Here is an 18696-nt window from a genome sequence, read left to right on the forward strand (position 1 = left end):
TCACAACATCTTTGAGCACCCCCACTCAGAGCCTAACCTCCTGGTGCAGTGCCTAGGGAATGCCACGCACAGGTCTCTGACCCTCTCACCTTCCTCTTGCTTGACTTTGCCACTGGTGTTTTTCACAGTCTTGTTCCCAGTAGATTTCCCAGCGACAGGAGGCTCGGGAACCTCGGAGTTAACCTCAGCCCCCCAGGAAGAAATTCCATGGACTGAGAACAAATCCTGGAGGCTCTTCCCCGACTTCAGGTCGATAAGGAAGTCCTCGGACACCACCCGGACGTTAGCTTCCTTCACCTCCTCCATCTTCTTGGTCATCTTGTCCACCTCCTCTGCAAGAAGAGTACAGGTCAGGCATCAACTGAGGGAGGAAGTGAAAGACAGGCTGCCTCACCTAACATAGCCTCTCCCTTCCCAAGTAAACCAGAACAGAGATGAGATCCTTGGGGGCTGAGCTACATCATACAGGAACACAAACCCCTTTAGCTCTTCCCTCTGGCTGCAACTTTAATCACAAACCAGAGGTCACCATTTCTCTCAAACTTACTCCATCTTTTAGTTTGGCCAGCCCTCAGTTCCCTCTCCATGGCTAGGAGGAAGCTGGCAAATATGCAGTTCAAACCCAATGTCTCAGAACACTAACTACAGACCCAGTCATTGTACCCTTTGGTGTTTATAGTCCTCACAGAGTGAGGCCCCCAAAGCACCGCGTCAGCACACTACGCTGGAGATGGACAGAGTGAAACTACCATCTGTTCCATCATACACTCCCAGGGTTAGACGCAGGGTGAAGCCCCATTAACACAGTCCAATCACACACTCCCAAGGACCCACACGTAGTAAAACACCCAGTACATTATCCACTACACACTCCCAGAGTTAGAAGCTGAAACCCTCAATACACTGTCCTGTCACACAATCCAGGGTATAAGCCCGCAATACACCACCCAGTCACACAGTCCCAGGGTTTAAGCCCCCAATACACCACCCAGTCACCTATCCCAGGGTTTAAGCCCCCAATACACCACACAGTCACCTATCCCAGGGTTTAAGCCCCCAATACACCACCCAGTCACCTATCCCAGGGTTTAAGCCCCCAATACACCACCCAGTCACCTATCCCAGGGTTTAAGCCCCCAATATACCATCCAGTCACCTATCCCAGGGTTTAAGCCCCCAATACACCACCCAGTCATACAGTCCCAGGGTTTACGCCCCAATATACCACCCAGTCACAGGATATAAACCTCCAATACACCACCCAGGACAGAGACAGGGACACAGCAGCACTGACAACCCTGAGATCGTCACCGTACTTTGAGAGCTGACACACAGCTGGGCCTTGCTCGCCGAGTTGGTAGTCTTGCCCCCCAACTCCTCCACCAGGCTCTTCAGTTCGTCCTTGCCTTTCGAGAATTTCCCCAGGAGGATCACCTTCAGGTTCGTCAGTGGTGGGCCTGGGGAAGAAGAAGAGTGTGACCCCACTCTTTCGTGCAACACACAAAGTCCTCTGACTTCCCACAGGAGTTCCACAGTTCGATTCCCAGCAGAACTCAAAACCAGCAACTGACTTCAAGGTGATGAAAATTAACCATAGCTGTTGGAGAGACCCCACCCCACCTTCTACACTACTGGAGAGACCCCACCCCACCTTCTACACTACTGGAGAGACCCCACCCCACCTTTTACACTACTGGAGAGACCCCACCCCACCTTCAACACTACTGGTGAGACCCCACCTCCCTTCACAATGAAGCAGATTAACCATGGCTGTTGGAGAGACCCCACCCCACCTTCAACACTGTGCTGTAACCCCAAGGAATCAGCCTGATCAATGACGCAGGACCCTCCTCACCTTCCCAGACAGGTCTCACCTGCCCTAGTCAGGCGTGTTGCTTACCTGTCACGGCAGAAGGGGCGTCAGTGGGGCTGGATTCAGCAGCTGGAGGGGCCGGCGCAAAGACCCGGTTCTGTCTCTTGAACTTGAATTTCTTCAGGTAGGCAATGCTGTGGAACTCCTGGGAATCACACAGAAAAGCGGGCAGGGATCAGAGCAGGAACAACCCCTCCAACGGGGCAGGAAAAGCCCAGTAGGATGGATGCAAAGACATAGGCAAGTCTTGTTACATGTATAAGGTGTCAGTGAGACCATATAGGCTCAGAGTTATAGAGCAATACAGCAGTTACAGGCCTTTCAGCTGAAAAGTTCACGCTAACCACGCTGCACACTTAGCCAGACCCAATTTCTTGCATTCAGCCCACGTCCCTCGGCCTTCCATGTTCCTGTCCAAGTGCTTCTTAAGTGACACTATTGTACCTGCTTCGACTGCTTCTTCTGGCAGCTCGTTCCATAAACTCACCACTCCCTGCATAAAAATGTTGCCCTTCATCTCTTTTAAATCATTCCCCTCTCCCTAAACCTACACCCCAGTTTTGAACTCTCCTACCCTGGGTAAAGGGGCAGCGGAGTGGAGATATGTCTCTACCAAAGGAGGTGCAAGGCACCCACTTCCCTCCTCCAGCCTGTAGGTCACCCTTGGGCAAGGTGTAGCACCTGCTTAGCCCCCCTCCCCCAATCAGGGTCACATGAAGCTATGGGAGCAGGTCGTCTGGGCAGCTAGTGAATGTCACAAGTCCTGGTTAAGTGACCAGTGACACTAGGCAGACAGTCTCTGAGGAGAAGAAATAATGGCTGGGGTCCCTGTCTTGTAAAGACACTGCCCAGAAGGCAGCAATGACTTACTATTTCTGTAGAAAAAATTGCCAAGAATGATCATGGTCATGGATGGAGAGAAAGGCAGGAGCAACAGCATGAATGGGGTCTTGCACAGGTGCTGATTAAAGACAGATGGAAGACCATGATCACCTACCTCAAATGATAGAGCACAGAGTTACAACTACCCTGAGTAAAAGATTGCTACCATTCACTTCATCTCTCTCTCTCTCTCATAATTTTAAACATTTCTATACGGTCATCCCTCATTCTCCTACATTCCAGGGAATAAAGACGGAGCCTGGCCAACCTCTCCCTGTAACTGAGGCTCTCGGTTCCTGGCAACATCCTTGTAAATCTATTCTGTATCTCATCTTCGCTATAGTAGTAACCAAAACTGTGCACAGAAGTCCAAGTGTGGTCTCATCAGTAACTTGTTCAAATGTAACTGTGTCCCTAATCCTACACAGTATCCTGAATGATGAAGGCCGGTGTGCTAAATGCCTTTTTCACCATCCTGTGACACCACTTTCCATGAACTATGGAGTAGTAATCCATAGAGTTCCATTACACTCTCTGGTGCCCTACCTTTCACTTGTAGTACAATTCCTAAGCTGGTTTGATTTTCCAAAATGTTATCACCTCACACGCACCTGTCTTGAAAGCTATTTGCCAGTCCTTGACATACTTCCCTAAACGCTCATCAAGATTTCCTTGTAAACTACAATAATCTTCACTATCAACTTCACCGCCTAATTTGGTGTCATCTACAAACTTACTATTCAAGCTTGTTCTTTCGCATCAAAATCATTTATACAAATAATAAGGGTCCCAACACCACCCTCTGAGGAACACCGATTGTTACCAACCTACGTTCTAAGAAACAACCATCAACCACCACCGCCTGCTTCCCACTTCTGAGCCAACTTTGAATCCACCGAACAGTTCTCCCCAGATTCCAAAGGAACAACCCTTCCAGACCATGCTACTATGCAGGACCTTGTCAAACAGTCACTGCATGCTCATCTACCTTGCCATGCACAAAGCCATGCTGACTCCTCCAAATCAGATTGTCCATCTAAATGCCGGTAGATCCCATACAGAACTCCCGCCAGTAACTTCCTCACAATTTGCGTCAGGCTAACCAGCCTGTAGTTCCTGTACAGTGCTTTGGTCTCCTTTACAGTAACAATGGAAGTTGTTGATAGGAGATTCATCAGGCTAATTCCTGGGATAAGAGGACAGTCTTATCTATCAGGTTTGAGCACTCTGGGTGTTTACTCTTTGGATTTTGGAAGAATGAATGTTACGGAAACACATCAGATGCTAACAGAGTTTGACAAGGTGAATGCCAAGATGTTTACACCAGTGAGAGTCATGAGGGAACTTAGTTACAAGGAGTTAGACATTTAAAACGGCAGTACATGAAAATCAGTGAAATGGTTTATCACTTCAAATGTAATGGGGTGAAAAATCTGTTTTGCATCTCACCTATACAGATCATTTCATTAGATTATTTTACTAAGATAGCCCAATGTTAAAATAATAAGAGAATGCAGAATAAAGAGTTACACTTACAAAGGAAGTACACTGATGTGCAAGACCATGACAAGGTAGATTCGGAGATTAAGAGTCCATTTTAGCATACTAGGGAAACATTCAATAGTCTTACAACAGGGGGTTAGAAGCTGCCCTTGGGCCTGGTGGTTTGTACTTTCAGGCTTTTGTATCTTCTGCCCAATGGAGCAGGGGAGGAAAGAGATAATGTGTCTAGGGTGGGTGGTGTCTTTAATTATGTTGGCTGCTTCACTGAGGCAATGAGAAGCATGGCAGAGTCCATGGAGAGCAGGCTCGTTCTTCTCTCAAAGATGGTAAATCCCTGAAATTTACTACCCCAGAGATTTGTGGAAGTCAAATCAATGGAAGTATATTACAAAACTTTGTTCAAAAAAATGGTTTTTAAAGATTTGGAGATAGAAGACCATAAGATATAGGAGCAGAATTAGGCTACCTGGCCCATTGAGTCTGCCACGTCATTTCATCATGGCGGATCCAATTTTCTTCTTGACCCTAACCTCCTGCCCCATATCCCTTCATGCCCTGACGAATCAAGAATCTATTAACCTATGCCTGAAATATAAAGACTTGGCCTCCACATCCACCTGTGGCAACGAATTCCACAGATTCACCATTCTCCAAATGAAGAAATTCCTCATCTCCATTCTAAAAGTACGCCCCTTCATTCTGAGGCTGAGACTCTCCCACAACAGGAAACATCCTCTCCACATCTGCTCTATCAAGGCCTTTCACTGTTCAACAGATTTCAGCGAGGTCACCCCTCACTGTTCTGAATTCTAGTGTATATAGGACCGCAGCCATCAAACACTTTTCATATGACAAGCCATTCAAACCTGGAATCATTTTTGTGAACCTAGCTTGAACTTGCTAGTTTCAGCACATCCTTTCTATGACAAGGGCCCACGACTGCTCACAATTCTGCAAGTGAGGCCGCACCAATGCTTTATAAAGTCTCAACATTACATCTTTGCTTTGATATTCTAGTCCTCTTGAAATGAATGCTAACATTTAATTTGCCTTCCTCCCCACTGATTCAACCTGCAAATTAACCTTCAGGACATCTCAACAAGATCTCCCAAGACCCTTTGCACCTCAGATTTTTGCTTCTCTCCATTTAGAAAATAGTCTACCATTTTAATTTCTTCTACTAAAGTGAAGGACCATTCCCTTCCAGACACTGCATTCCACCTGCCATTTGCTCATTCTCCTTACGCAGAGTCCTTCTGCAGCCTCTCTACTTCCTCAAAACTACCTGCTCATCCACCTATCTTTATAATGTCCGAAAACTTTGCAAAACAGTGAATTCCTCATCCAAATCATTGACAAATAATGTAAAAATAATCAGTCCCAACACAGACCCCTCTGGAACAGCACTAGTCACCAGCAGCCAACAAGAAAAGGCTCCCTTTATTCCCACTCTGCTTCCTGCCAATCAGCCACTGCTTTATCCATGCTAGAATCTTTCCTGTAATACTATTTGCTCATACCTTGCCAAGCAGCCTCATGTGTGGCACCTTGTCAAAAGCCTTCTGAAAATCCAAGCATACAACATTTACCAGTTCTCCATTGTCTATCCTGCTTGTTATTTCTTCAAAGAATTCCAACAGATATGTCAGGCAAGATTTTCCCTTGAGGAAACCATGCTGACTACAGCCTATTTTATCATGTACCTCCAAGTACCCTGAAACCACAACCATAACAATTGAGTCCAACATCAACATCTCCCCAACCAGTGAGGTCAGACTAAATGGCCTACAATTTCCTTTCATCTGCCTCTCTCCCTACTTGAAGGGTGGATTGACATTTGCAATTTTTAAGTTTTCTGGAACTATTCCAGAACCTAGCGATTCTATAAAGATCATTACAAATGTCTCCACAATCCCTTCAACCACTTCTTTCAGAACCCTGGGGTGTACACCATCTGGTCCAGGAGATTATCTATCTTCAGACCTTTCAGTTTCCTAAGGACCTTCTTCCTAATAATGGTAACATCACACACTTCTTGACTCCTGAAACTTCCACCATATTGCTAGTGACTTCCACAGTGAAGACTGATGTATAATACTTTTCAGTTTGTCCGCCATTTCCTTGGCCCCCATTACTACCTCTTCAGCATCATCTTCCAGTGGTCCAATACCTACTCTCTCCTCGTTTATACTTTTATGTATCTGAAAAAACTGCTGGTATCCTCTTTGATATTATTGGCTAGCTTACTTTTGTATTCCATCTTTACCTTCTTAATTACTTCTTTAATTGCCTCTGTTGGTTTTAAATATCAGGCACCAACCTGATTTACCCAATCTACCTGCATATTGAAATTCCCCATGACTATTGTAACATTTCCTGTTGTAATTTGTAGACCACATCCTTGCTACTTTTGAGGTTCTGATTCAACACCTTCTGACCCTGTCACCTCTTTCTAATGATTTGATTTTTTTTCCCAACAGACCAACTGCACCCCATCTGCCTTCCTGCCTATCCTTCTGATACAATGTGTATCTTTGGACATTAAGCTCCTAGCTATAATCTTTCAGCCATGACTCAGTGATACCTACATCATACATGCCGATCTGTAACTATGCTACAAGTTCACCTTCCTTATTCTATATACTGTGTGCATTCAGATACAACACCTTCAGTCCTGTATTTGCCTTTTCCGATTTTGTCCACCTTTTACATTGCAACTCATCCTGTTGACTGCAATTTTGCCCTATCATCAACCTCTCCTTGCCAGGAGTCTCACTACACATGGCCTCTGTTTGTAAAACAACTAACTCACCTTCAGCAATATCACTCCGGTTCCCAACCCCCTGCCAAATTAGTTTAAACCCATCCAAACAACTCTAACCAACCTGCCCATAAGGACATTGGACCCCCTTGGGTTCAGGTGTAACCCATCCCCTTTGTACAAGTCATACCTTTCCCAGAAGAGACCCCAAATGATCCATATATTTGAACCCCTACCTTCTGCTCCAGTTCCTCAGCCACACATTCACCTACAAAATCATCCTATTCTTACCCTCATTGGCACATGGCACAGGCAGCAATCCAGAGATTACTCCCTGGAGGTCCCGTCTCTCTACTTTCTACTGAGCTCTCCGAAATCTCTCTTCAGGACCTCGTCACCCATCTATGTCACTGGTGCCAATAGGTACCAAGACTACTGGCTGCTCACCTTCACCCTTGACAATACCATGGACTCGAACTGAAACATCTCTGATCCTGGCACCTGGGAGGCAATATACTATCCGGGTGTCTCTATCGCGTCCACAGAGTCTCGTCTGACTATGGAATCTCCTATCACCACTGCAGTCCTCTTCTGAGCCACAGCACCAGACTCAGTGCTGGAGACCCAGTCACTATGACTCCCCCCGGTAGTCCATCCCCCTGAATAGTATCTAAAATTTTACACTTATTATTGAGGGGAATGACCACAGGTGTACTCTACACTGGCTGTGCATTTCCCCTCCTTCTCCTGACTGTCACTCAGTTACCTGTTTCCTGCAATCTAGGGGCGATTACCTGCCAGTATCACCTCCTCATGCTCCCGTACGAGTTGAAGGTCATCGAGCTGCAGCTCCAGTCTTCTTTCAGAAGTTTCAATTTGGTGCACCTGGTGCAGATGTGTTTATCTGGGAAATGAAGTCTCTCAGACTTCCCACATCCCACACAGAGTACAAAACATTGCTCTGGAGCCATTCTCACTAAGCTAATATGTTCTCGCAGATGAGGAAAAAACAAATAAGATCAGAAAGAGAGTAACTTACAAGATATTTTGCCTTATCCTAGCCTGATCTTACCCAAGCCTGATGTGCCAAAGCCACTCTTAAGACTGACACACTTAAAAGATTGGCCACTCCGCTTGCACCTGCATTATTTGTATTCCCCCTTTTTAAATTAATCTCTCTTGCTGATTAATTCCTTACCTCAGAAACAGCCACGAAATCGCAATCTCCGTCCTGAACAAAAAGTAGCCCTTCCTACGTAGCCCCAACTTCGAATGTCCAACTCAGAGAAAACTACCACTAAGCTCTGCTTTATAAATCTTAAACGCAGTCCTGATTTTAGTTAGCAGCTTTTACGCACTGCCTCTTGCTAATTGGTCACTCAACTCAGAAAAACTACCACATAACCTTGCCTTTAAAATCTCAATTGCAGTCCTGATAAAAGGTAGCTCTTTTTATGCACCCGTGAGTTTGATTGTCAAACTCAGAAAACTGCCACGAAGAGATATGGGAATTGGCATAGGCAAGTCACGAACATGTTAAATAGTGGGACAGGCTTAAGAGGCCCAAAGATCGACTCTTCCTATTTTGTATTTGTGCATCATGTGGCTTTATGGGATGTTTCAGAACTGAATTGGTGATCTTACTCCAACTGCTGAGGGAAATTGACAGGATAGATGCTGAGAGGGAGCTTCCCTCGTCATGGGGTGTCTAGGACTGGGGATCATGGTTTCAGAATAAGTTGTCTGTTTAAAACAAAGGTACATAGGAATTTCTTCTCTCAGAGAAGGCAGTGAACCACCGGAATCCTTGTGGAGGAGAAGAAGTCATTGAATATATTCAAGGTAGAGGCAGACATTTAAACAACGGGGGAATATCGAGGATGATGGGGAAAGCAGAGGAAATTAAAACAGAGGAGACGACCAGATAAGCCACCAGCTTACTGGAGTAACACGTGGCAGAAATTTCCTGATCCTTCAAGCTACCTTGTTGTGGGCCATGTACTTTATTTGTCTACCTGCACCACATTTTCAAAGTTCAGAAGATTCAAGGTACATTTATCATCAAAATATGTATGCAGTATACAACCCTGAGATTCACCCTCCCCACTGACACGAAACAAAGGAATCCATGGATCCTGTTCAAAGAAAAACATCAACCCCCTCCTCCCCACAGGCAAAAAAAAAGCAAATTGCGTAAACAGCAACAACAGAAAAAAAGAACGAAAAACATAGAATATGAAACTCAAAATCAAGAGTCCAGATATACTCAATTCAGCTCAGTGTTCTTTATCTGCAGGCTACCTCGATTCAAAACTCGCCTAAAAGGGGAGCACCAGGTACCAGAAATGCATCATAACTGAACCAGAGTTCAATCCACAAAACGCATTGGTTAAACTTTAATTATTTCACTAAATTCTGCACCGAGATTTCTCTTTCTCTTGGAAGTAATACCGCAATACATTTATGTTGGGAATGATCAGGCTTCACATTGAGAGCAATGCTGTCACAATGTGCTGAGCTATTTAGTGCCCTGTACTGGAGGATGGATGTGCTGGCCCCGGAGAGGGCCCAGAAATTGTTTACGAGAATGATCCCAGGAACAGAAGGCTTGAGGCAAGAGGAGAGTTTTCTCTCTCTGGATTTGTGCTTGGACATCAGAAGGTCGATGGTGGATCTCACCATGTGGAAACGGAAAGGCCCAGAGAGAGTGGACGTGGGGAGGATGCTTCCACTAGCAGAGAAGTCTAGATTCCAAATGCACAGTCTCAGGATAAAGGGATGGCTTTTTAAAAATGAGAAGAAGAACTTATTCAGCAAAGGGGTAACAAATCTGTGGAATTCAATGCCACAGAGGTCTGTGGAGGCCGAGTCACTGGGTGTATTTAAGGGTGACAGGGAGAAGGTGGGATAATAGAGTTGGGGGGAGAAAAGATCAGGCATGTCTAAATGGGGGAGAAGACTCAACGGGGAGAATGGTCTAATTCTGCTCCTGTATCGGGCGTACGGTATACAAAAACAAAACTTCATTACCTGTGACAAATAACAAGTGGCTTCTTCCTGCTTACAGACAACAGCAGACTGACACTCTTCGCAGATACACACATGGGGATCACAAAAACATAACAGCACTTGATGCTTCTTGACAATGCAGAGGGACGAGCTGGACCTAACTCTGGAGAAAATCTGTCTGTACATGCAGCTGTTTGGCCCATTTAACTCTACTAGCCCTTTGTCCTCATGACCTTTGATGTAAATGGGCAAATGTTTGGCCTAGAATCCAAGGACATAGGGTGTCTTGCAACATAGCCCCCACCACCTGCCCCCCACCCCCCCCCGGCACTACAGAGCTGTGTGTAGTCAGTGCCCTGACACAGGGCTCAAAGCCAAAAGTCCAAGAACTGACAGGTCACAGGCAGAGAAAGGCAAGTCCCGATATTAGCGCCTACCTTGGGAATGACCCAGTCTTTGCAGAGGGGCACTTGGGTGCTGAAGCTGCACTTGGTCCAGGCAGTGATGTTGCCAGTGCAGACGTAGGCCGAATCCTTCAGCACCAACTGGCCCTGGCACTCGGTGCAGGGCTGCAGCGCTCCAAAGGCCATCCCATCCGACACCCGGTCCAGGATCTACACTAGGACAATGGAACAAGTCAGCAGCTCAGCCCAACCAGCAACAACCCTCCCTGGGAGACCACCACATGCACACATGCCATTCCACCCCCAACCAACCAGGGAGAAGCAGGCACAGCTACCTGCCCCTCCCAATCCCAGCCTGCCCAAAGGTGAGCACCAAACCAGTCATGAGACATGGATGTGTGCATTCTCCGCTCCACCCCACCCCAAAAGGCACAGATGCATACACTTTATCCCACCAGAAATTCAGGCACATCGTCATGCAAATACAGCTAGACACAGAAACAACAAGCCAAGCAAACTCGGCCAGGGCCGGACCCTCCTAGAGACCAGGGCTCTCCTGTCCCCCCATCCACGGATTGACACCCTGACCTCTCCCACATGACACACACCACTGTCCCTACTGTCCCATGGGGTCTTTGACAGGAGGTTTCCCCACTGACAGCATCACTCAATCTGCCTGGGTGTTACTGCCCACAGTTCACCAGGAACAACCTCAGATCCGGGCAAGTGACCCGGAGCGGCAGGCCAAACCCAGGGGCACCGCAGCAGCCAATCACAGTGGGAAAGGCTCTGAGCAGGGAGCCAGTTGCTCAACACCTCCCCTCACAGGCCACTTCTCATCATTCAATAAACTACATGCATCTTGTCTTGGCCCCATCCTGGAGACGATCCCTGCACACGTACTGTCCCAAAGGATCAAACCTGCACAGGAGGACAGGCAGGTGGGGAGGAGAGAGGAAGGGCAGGGGAGCGGGGGGGCGGAGCGGGGAGGGAGGAGACAAGGCATTGGGGAAGTGGGGGAGTAAGGAGGCAGGAGAGAGTAATGGGGAAGGAATGGACTCACCGCCGACTCTCCAGATGGAATCTCCTGCCCGTTGGCGATGAGCAGCTCACGCAGGTCATTCGTGGAACAGTATTTCTTCAGGGCGTCCTTAATGCCCCAAATCAATTGACTCTGCTCCTGGAGAGGGCAAAGGTGAAATATTGTGAGGGGAGGGGATGAAATGGGGCAGGAGGTGGACTGAAGATTTGTCTGAGTGAGGAGGGGGGTAAACGGAGTGAGGGACGTGGGAGGTGCAGACAGGTCACAGCTTCCCTCCGACAAACCTTCAGCTCCTTCTCCTGTTTCACCACTTTCTTCTCCTCCTCCTTCTTCTTCTTCTTCTTGCTCGTCACTTCCCCATCCACCTCGTCCCCTTTTCGCTTCCTAGAGAGCAACGCAGGAGGCAAATCAGTAACATGAGTGCCATCTGCACTACTGCTTCAGTTATCACACTTTCTTCACCTGTCGACTTGCTGGGGGTTGCAGTGCTAAATCCCGAATACTTTGCCCCACCTTGGTGGGTTCAGACTAAATGCGGATAACCAGTGTAAAAGTACAAATCTCTACAACCATCCTCTGCTGCTTTATCAGTGACCCTGCTTCATCAGTTCAGAAACGGAGATGGCTACATGTCAATTCCACTCACAACCCCTCGGCAAACAGTGCAGTCCAAACCAACCACTGCATAGCAAGACCAGAACGGTATTCAGGTGTGGCCTGTTAAGTGGCACAGGGTATTAGTGTTACAAAAGCAACAGGGCAATAAGTATCTCAAAGAGAGTTCAACATCACACCCTTGACACACAGCACTACCATCGCTAATTTCCCTACCACCAGCCTCCAGGAGGCTGCCATCAACCGGACCAGCTACAGAAATACAGTGGTAACAGCTGGTCGGAGGCTGAACATCCTGCAGTGATGGCCTCCTGGCCATCAAAGCTTTTCTATCATCTACAAGATAGGAGCCAGGGTGTGATAGAGAACTCTCCACCTGTCTGTTGTAACTACACTCAAACCCAACATCATCCAGGACAAGGTAACTGCTTGATTGATGCATCATCAACCACACCTGTTACTTATCTGGAAGGTTTACATGTCGAATGGGGTGGCGGGGTGGAGGTACGTCTCTAGCAAAGGAGGTATAAGACACTCATTTCCTCTGCTAGCCTGCAAGACACCCCTGGGTAAGGTGCAGCCCCTGATTAGCAACCCCTCCCCCAATCAGAGTCACATGGGAGCAGGGAATCTCTGAAGAGTACTGATAACAGCCGGGGTCACCCAACTTGGAAAAACACTCTGCCCAGAAGGTGGCAATGGCAAACCACTTCTGTAGAAAAATTTGCCAAGAATAATCACTGTCATGGAAAGACCATGATTGTTCACGGTACCTAACAAATGAACGTGCAGAATAATGTATACTTGAGAGGGATTTACAACTGGGATCTTCAACCAGGGGTTGAAGTGATAAAATGCCTGAGCAAAGTATATTGTCACCAAGTTAGGAGGGCTGAGGAACTGGTAAATACCCTTCTGTCTTGGTTGCCGGAAGCTTCTTCTTCAGCTCAGCCTTGTCGTCACCAGTCAGGGTGTTGAAGCCTTTCAGCTGGGCAGCACTATACCTGGGCAAGAAGCCCAGCTCAGCCCTGCTCCCCACAAAACAATCGGGATGGTACCAGCGGTCAATCATGCCCAGCTGAGGTTTTTCAGGGTCGATCATCTTCTTGGAGACGCGCACGGTGTCCTGTAGGGTGTAGGGATGGGAAATGTCAATGAGAAAGGGCTCACTCTAACCTTACCCCAGCATGCACCACCCACAGAGTCTGACAGCATTTCCCAAACTGACCACTCCACACCCTCACCCGAAAGAGGCAGTAGGCTCAGGGGAACACCACCACCTCCAGGTTCCCCTCCTAGTCCTACACCACCCTGACTTGGAAATATATTGCCATCACTGGATCTAAACTCTGGAACTTCTTCTCCAACAGCACTGTGGGAGCACCTTCACCAGCAGTTCAAGGGGGTTCACCCCCACCTTCTCCAGAGCAGTGAGGAATGGGTGATAAGCCTCACCTGCAATGGTCAGACATCAGGAATGAATCCAAGGACATGCATGCCCCCCTCCCATCCTTGGTCAGGCTGAGGCACAGCCTGGGAGACCAACGGTCCAGTGCTGCTACGGAGTGTACTGCAGCAGAGTCCCTCAGGAGCAAGGGTCAGATATTCCTCTTGACACATTACAGGGGCAGAGATAACCAGAGGTGCAAGACACAGAGCAAGGCTGACCTCTTCCTGCTCATGAGGTTTCACATCCTTGAAGTAAGAGAACTACCCCTATAGTATGGATTGGAAGAAAGGACCCTTCCAGCAGGGGCCCAGATGTCACCCAGCTGCTGTCTGGGCCCAAACCCACTTGCTTTGCCTTCCAACCTAGGGCCAATTCTCAAAGCTGTCATCAGGCCCCAATTCCACAATCGCCATACCACCAAACAGGCCTCTAAACCCACAAGCTGCCAGGCTCTCTCCACACCCGATTCCTCAGGATGCGTTGCTCAGTAACAAGTGCTGGGTCATTATCTTCTATAATCACTGATAATACAAAGTGGATTGGCAAGTTGAAACAGGGGCACAAATCAGCTGCAGAGGACCTGGGTAGGTCAGCGAACAGGCAAGAGATTGACAAATTGATTATAATGGGGGAAAATGTGAGATAACCCAAATGAAGCAGCAGCAGAGAACAGTGGCCTCAACCCAATGCATCATGGGAATATCCCTCCCCATCAGTGTTAATATCTACAGGAGGTTCTACTTCAAGAAGGCAAGATCTACCATCAAGATCCACACCATCTGGGGCATGACATCTTCTCACAGTGACCATTAAGCAGGAGGTACAGAAGCCTGAAATCTCATACCTAATGGTCACTGTGAGAAGATGGAGCAGCTAAGAAGTTTGTTTGAGGACTGTTTTCTCCAGATTGAAGGAGGCTGAGAGGTGACATTATAGAGGCATATAATATCAGCATAACCTTAAAGTTGAATAGCTGGGGGGGAGGGGGGGAGAAGTAGGGACAAGCTCTCTCTGCCTACTAAATAGCATCTCAAATAGCTTCTGGCCTATACATGTGGCTTAGCTAATAAACCCAGCAGAACTGTTTCTACTGACAGGAGAAGGGGCAAAGAAGGGTTACTGGCACCTTATACCCATCACTTTGGGCAAATGGCAGTTCATACAGGAGAAGGAAAACTCTGATCTCAAACGTCCACTGCCTTGTAGCTATGCCCACTCCGGGGGAGGTCTATACCCACTCAGGGTGAGGCTTCGGGATTAAACCCCGGGAAAAATCCGGAGCGGGATTCCCCAAGGCAGTCCTACATTGAGTTCAACGCTGACTGGCAACTCCTGCAATGCTGCTGGTGCAAAACTGTATCGATCTCTGCCGTTGCTTTGGATTCATCAGCTGCGTGGAGAGGGGGAGCCTGCTGCATGGGCAACAGCCTATCCTCCATATCGTACTGCCCTGGCTTCTGTATTGACTGACAGTATACAGTTAGGGCACAGCATCCATGGTTGACTCTGATCAACAGAGGCCACATCCCATGACATTGTGAGAGGCATATTCAAGATGGGTGGTCACATTTGAAAGGTTGTATGAATTTCTGAATACCCAGCTACAAGGATGTTAAGCCAGGAAGGGTGCAGAAAAGAATCATGAGGATGTTATCGGGACTGGAGAGCTTGAGCTGAAGGGAGAGACTGGGTAGGCTGGAACTGGTTTTCCCAGGGCATAGAAGGCTGAAGGGTGACCGCACAGATGTTCAGAAAATAATGGTGGCCACATTCTTTATCCCAGGGTAGGTGAGTCTAAAACTAGAGGGAATAGGTTTAAGGTGAAGGAGACAGATTTAAAGGGGACCCAAAAGGCCGGCTTTCCCCCAGAGATGGTAGGGTGGTGTGAGGTGGTTAGTAAATGGAACAAGTTGCCAGAGGAAGTGTACAATTCCAACATTTAAAAGACCTTCTTATATGACTCAATGGGTGCAGGTCAACGGGACTATGCAGAATAGTAGTTTGGCACAGACTGGATGGGCCAAATGGTATCTATGTTGTAATGTTCTATGACCTTCAGACAGGTGCATGGTTAGGAAAGGTTTAGATGTACAAAGTATCGGCAAATGGAATTTGGAGACACCCTGGTTGGTGTGGATAAGTTGGGCCAAGGAACTAATTTCCATCTTGTTCAGCACAGACATGGTCGTTCGAAGGACCTGCTCCTGTGCTGTACTATTAAATACACTAATTCTCAACAAATCGGATGACCAACAGAAACAGACCTTTATTATAAGCAGTGGCATTCAAGAGAAGAGATGCTTTAATGGAACAATAGAAGACTGGTGGTGAGACCACAACCGGGGGACAGTTGTGGTTTCCTTATGGAGCAAAATCCTTGGATTGGAAGAAGTTCAGAGAAGCTTCAGGGAACCAGCTGGTTCCTGAGATTCAGTACTTGAGCAGGATGGACTTGTACTCATTGGAGTTAAGAAAAACAGAGGTGATCATACTGAATTAGTAATGTTCAATGGAAGGTCGACAGGGGATATACTAAGAGGATGTTTGCCCAGTGAGAGGGGCTATTGAGAAACAGAGCAATACCAGAACAAAGCGTCACCCATTTCAGACAGATGAATTTGAATTCTCTAGCTCTGGAGACAGAATCAGCAAGTACAGGTGGAGGCTCTAAGATCAGACAAGGGAAGGGTTATAGTTGGGAGTGGGAATGTGGCATTGGGGCCATGAGTGGATCAATAACATTCAATGGAATGGTAGAACAGGCCTGAAAGACTACCCCTAGCTGTAATCTTCCTACCCTAATGTCCAGGATTTCCCCTTTACATAGCAATGATCCCCAGGTGGGTAACCTGAATGGTGCCAACCCCAAAATCTTTCCACCACTTTAGAACCATACAGCATAGAGTTTATTCAGCCCAGCTTGCCCACGCCATCTGAGGTGTTCACCAAGCTGGTTCGTCTAACCCAGCTTGTCCAAGTCATCTGAGATGTTCACCAAGCTGGTTCATCTGTCGCATTTTCCACTAAGCTTCCCTATCCTTGGACCTATCCAAGAGTCTTTTAAACAGTTAATTAATCTGCCATGACCACTTCCTCTGGCAGTTCTTTACATATACTGACCAGCCTCTCTGTGAAGAAGTTGCCCCTCAAGTCTCATTTAAACGTTACCCCTCACACCTTAAACTTATTCCCTCTAAGTGTTTCACTTCCATACCCTGTGTGCATTCACCGTATGTGCCCCTCCTGATTTTACACATGTTTATAAGGTCATCCTTGTCTCTTGCACTCCCAGGAATGAAGTCCAGGTCTGTCCAACCTCTCTCAATAACTCAGTAGTCCCAGCAACATCCTGTTAATCATCCCTGCATTCTTTCCTAAAGCAGGGAGACCAGAACCGAACGCACCAACAACCAGATAAAGCCCTTCCCTCAGCCCCAATCTTGGATCCTCCCAACAGTCCCATGATCAGACTCGATCTCTTCCAGCATGTCAGGTCACTCGCCCACCACCCGCAGACTACGTCCCTCAACTGTCCTTCAATCCCCCTCATCCTCTCAGACCAGACCCCTTCCTCTCCCCCCAGTGCGAGGTCCAGTTCTCCACTCACCTTCTCTATTTTCTTGCTGCAGCCTTTGCAAGTGCTCCGGTTGGATTTGGCATACTCCACTGCGAAGTCACTAAGTGTCTTCTCCCCTTTGCCCTCTCCTTGCTCACCGCCCTTTCCTGCATTGATGCCAAGAGAAGAGTGTTCAAGAAGGCGGCCTGTGTTTAGTGGCAGGGGAAGGGAGAAAAAGTTGTCTGCTCAAAAGAGCAGAGAGGGGAACTGAACAGGTGGTGTGGACGGTCTGACGATGCAGATGCAAGGAGGCAGCCTTGACAGAGCAGATCTAGAAATAAAGGCACCAGCTAAAACTTGGGGAGGAAGGAAAAGGAGGCTTCATATTTTACATAGCATGTTGCTACAACAATGACACAATTGTACACAACGTTGGCAAGGTCAACTGTGTTCAGCTTGGGTCACCCTGCCATAGCAGAGATACCATTCAGCTGGAAAGGGTGCAGAGGCGATTTATGGGAATCAAGAACAAGAGGGCACGGGTTTAAGGTGAGGGAGAGATGCAAAGAAACTTGAAAGACAGTCTTTATCATAAAGATGTGTGGAATAAGCTGCCAGAGGAAGTGGTTGAGGCAAGTTCATTGTACTTGGACAGGTACACGATAGGAAAGGAATATGGTGAAGTGTGGGCAAATGGACGAGCTTAGACAGGAAACTTGGTCCGTTTCTGAGCTGCATGACTGTGACTGGAATCAGATGTCAAAGATTAACTGGTTCTTGACTGGTACGGGAGAGTTAGTTTATAGGGAGAAGTTGAAAGAATGAGGAATGAAAGAAAAAAAAGCAGACATATTTAAATGGCACAGTAAACTTGATAGGCCAAATTGGCCTAATTCAGTCCTGCCAAATGGTTTCGGCCTGAAACATCAACCGTACTTTTTCCCCCCATAGATGCTGCCTGGCCCGCTGAGTTCCTCCAGCATTTTGTTTGTTGTTTGGATTTCCAGCATCTGCAGATTTTTTCTTGTTTGTGATTCTGCTCTTGCCCACAAGACAGGGAGTCAAGACTCAAGAATGTAAGAGAAAAAGAAAGGAGCTAGCCATGAACGCAAGAGATTCTGCAGAATGTCAGGCAGCATCTATGGAGGGGAATAAATGGTCAATGTTTCGGGCTGAGACCCATATCTACTCCCACATTCAATATGACTATTGCTTTCCATTTACATGGAAACACAGAAAATCTACAGCACAATACAGGCCCTTCGGCAACATGTCCCTACCTTAGAAATTACTAGGCTTACCCATAGCCCTCTATTTTTCTAAGCTCCATGTACCTATCCAAAAGTTTCTTAAGAGACTTTATGGTATCCGCCTCCACCACCATTGCCAGCAGCCCATTCCACGCACTCACCACTCTGAGTAAAAAACTTACCCCAGACATCTCCTCTGTACCTACTCCCCAGCACGTTAAACCTGCGTCCTCTTGTGGCAACCATTTCAGCCCTGGGAAATAGCCTCTGACAGTTGCTGCCTGACACAGCGATTCCCTCCTGCAGATCTTTGGTCCAGAATCAATCATTACAGCTTCACATCTTCAATAT

General features: G+C 47.3%; 1 protein-coding gene across 2 annotated transcripts in view; it reads right to left on the reverse strand.

Moving 5' to 3' along the window:
• The window catches only part of parp1 (poly (ADP-ribose) polymerase 1), a 55473-nt gene that overhangs the window by 22307 nt on the left and 14470 nt on the right, over positions 1-18696 (reverse strand). For both annotated transcript variants that reach the window (XM_073056110.1, XM_073056111.1), the window contains 8 exons: positions 17147-17262; positions 13001-13215; positions 11759-11858; positions 11496-11612; positions 10466-10642; positions 1901-2018; positions 1317-1457; positions 90-332 (listed from right to left, as the gene is read on the reverse strand). In XM_073056110.1, coding sequence (XP_072912211.1) covers positions 90-332; positions 1317-1457; positions 1901-2018; positions 10466-10642; positions 11496-11612; positions 11759-11858; positions 13001-13215; positions 17147-17262 — 1227 coding nt within the window. The remainder of the gene's footprint in view (positions 1-89; positions 333-1316; positions 1458-1900; positions 2019-10465; positions 10643-11495; positions 11613-11758; positions 11859-13000; positions 13216-17146; positions 17263-18696) is intronic.

This window comes from Hemitrygon akajei, chromosome 9 (assembly GCF_048418815.1).
Source record: "Hemitrygon akajei chromosome 9, sHemAka1.3, whole genome shotgun sequence".
In the NCBI taxonomy this organism is placed as follows: Eukaryota; Metazoa; Chordata; class Chondrichthyes; order Myliobatiformes; family Dasyatidae; genus Hemitrygon; species Hemitrygon akajei.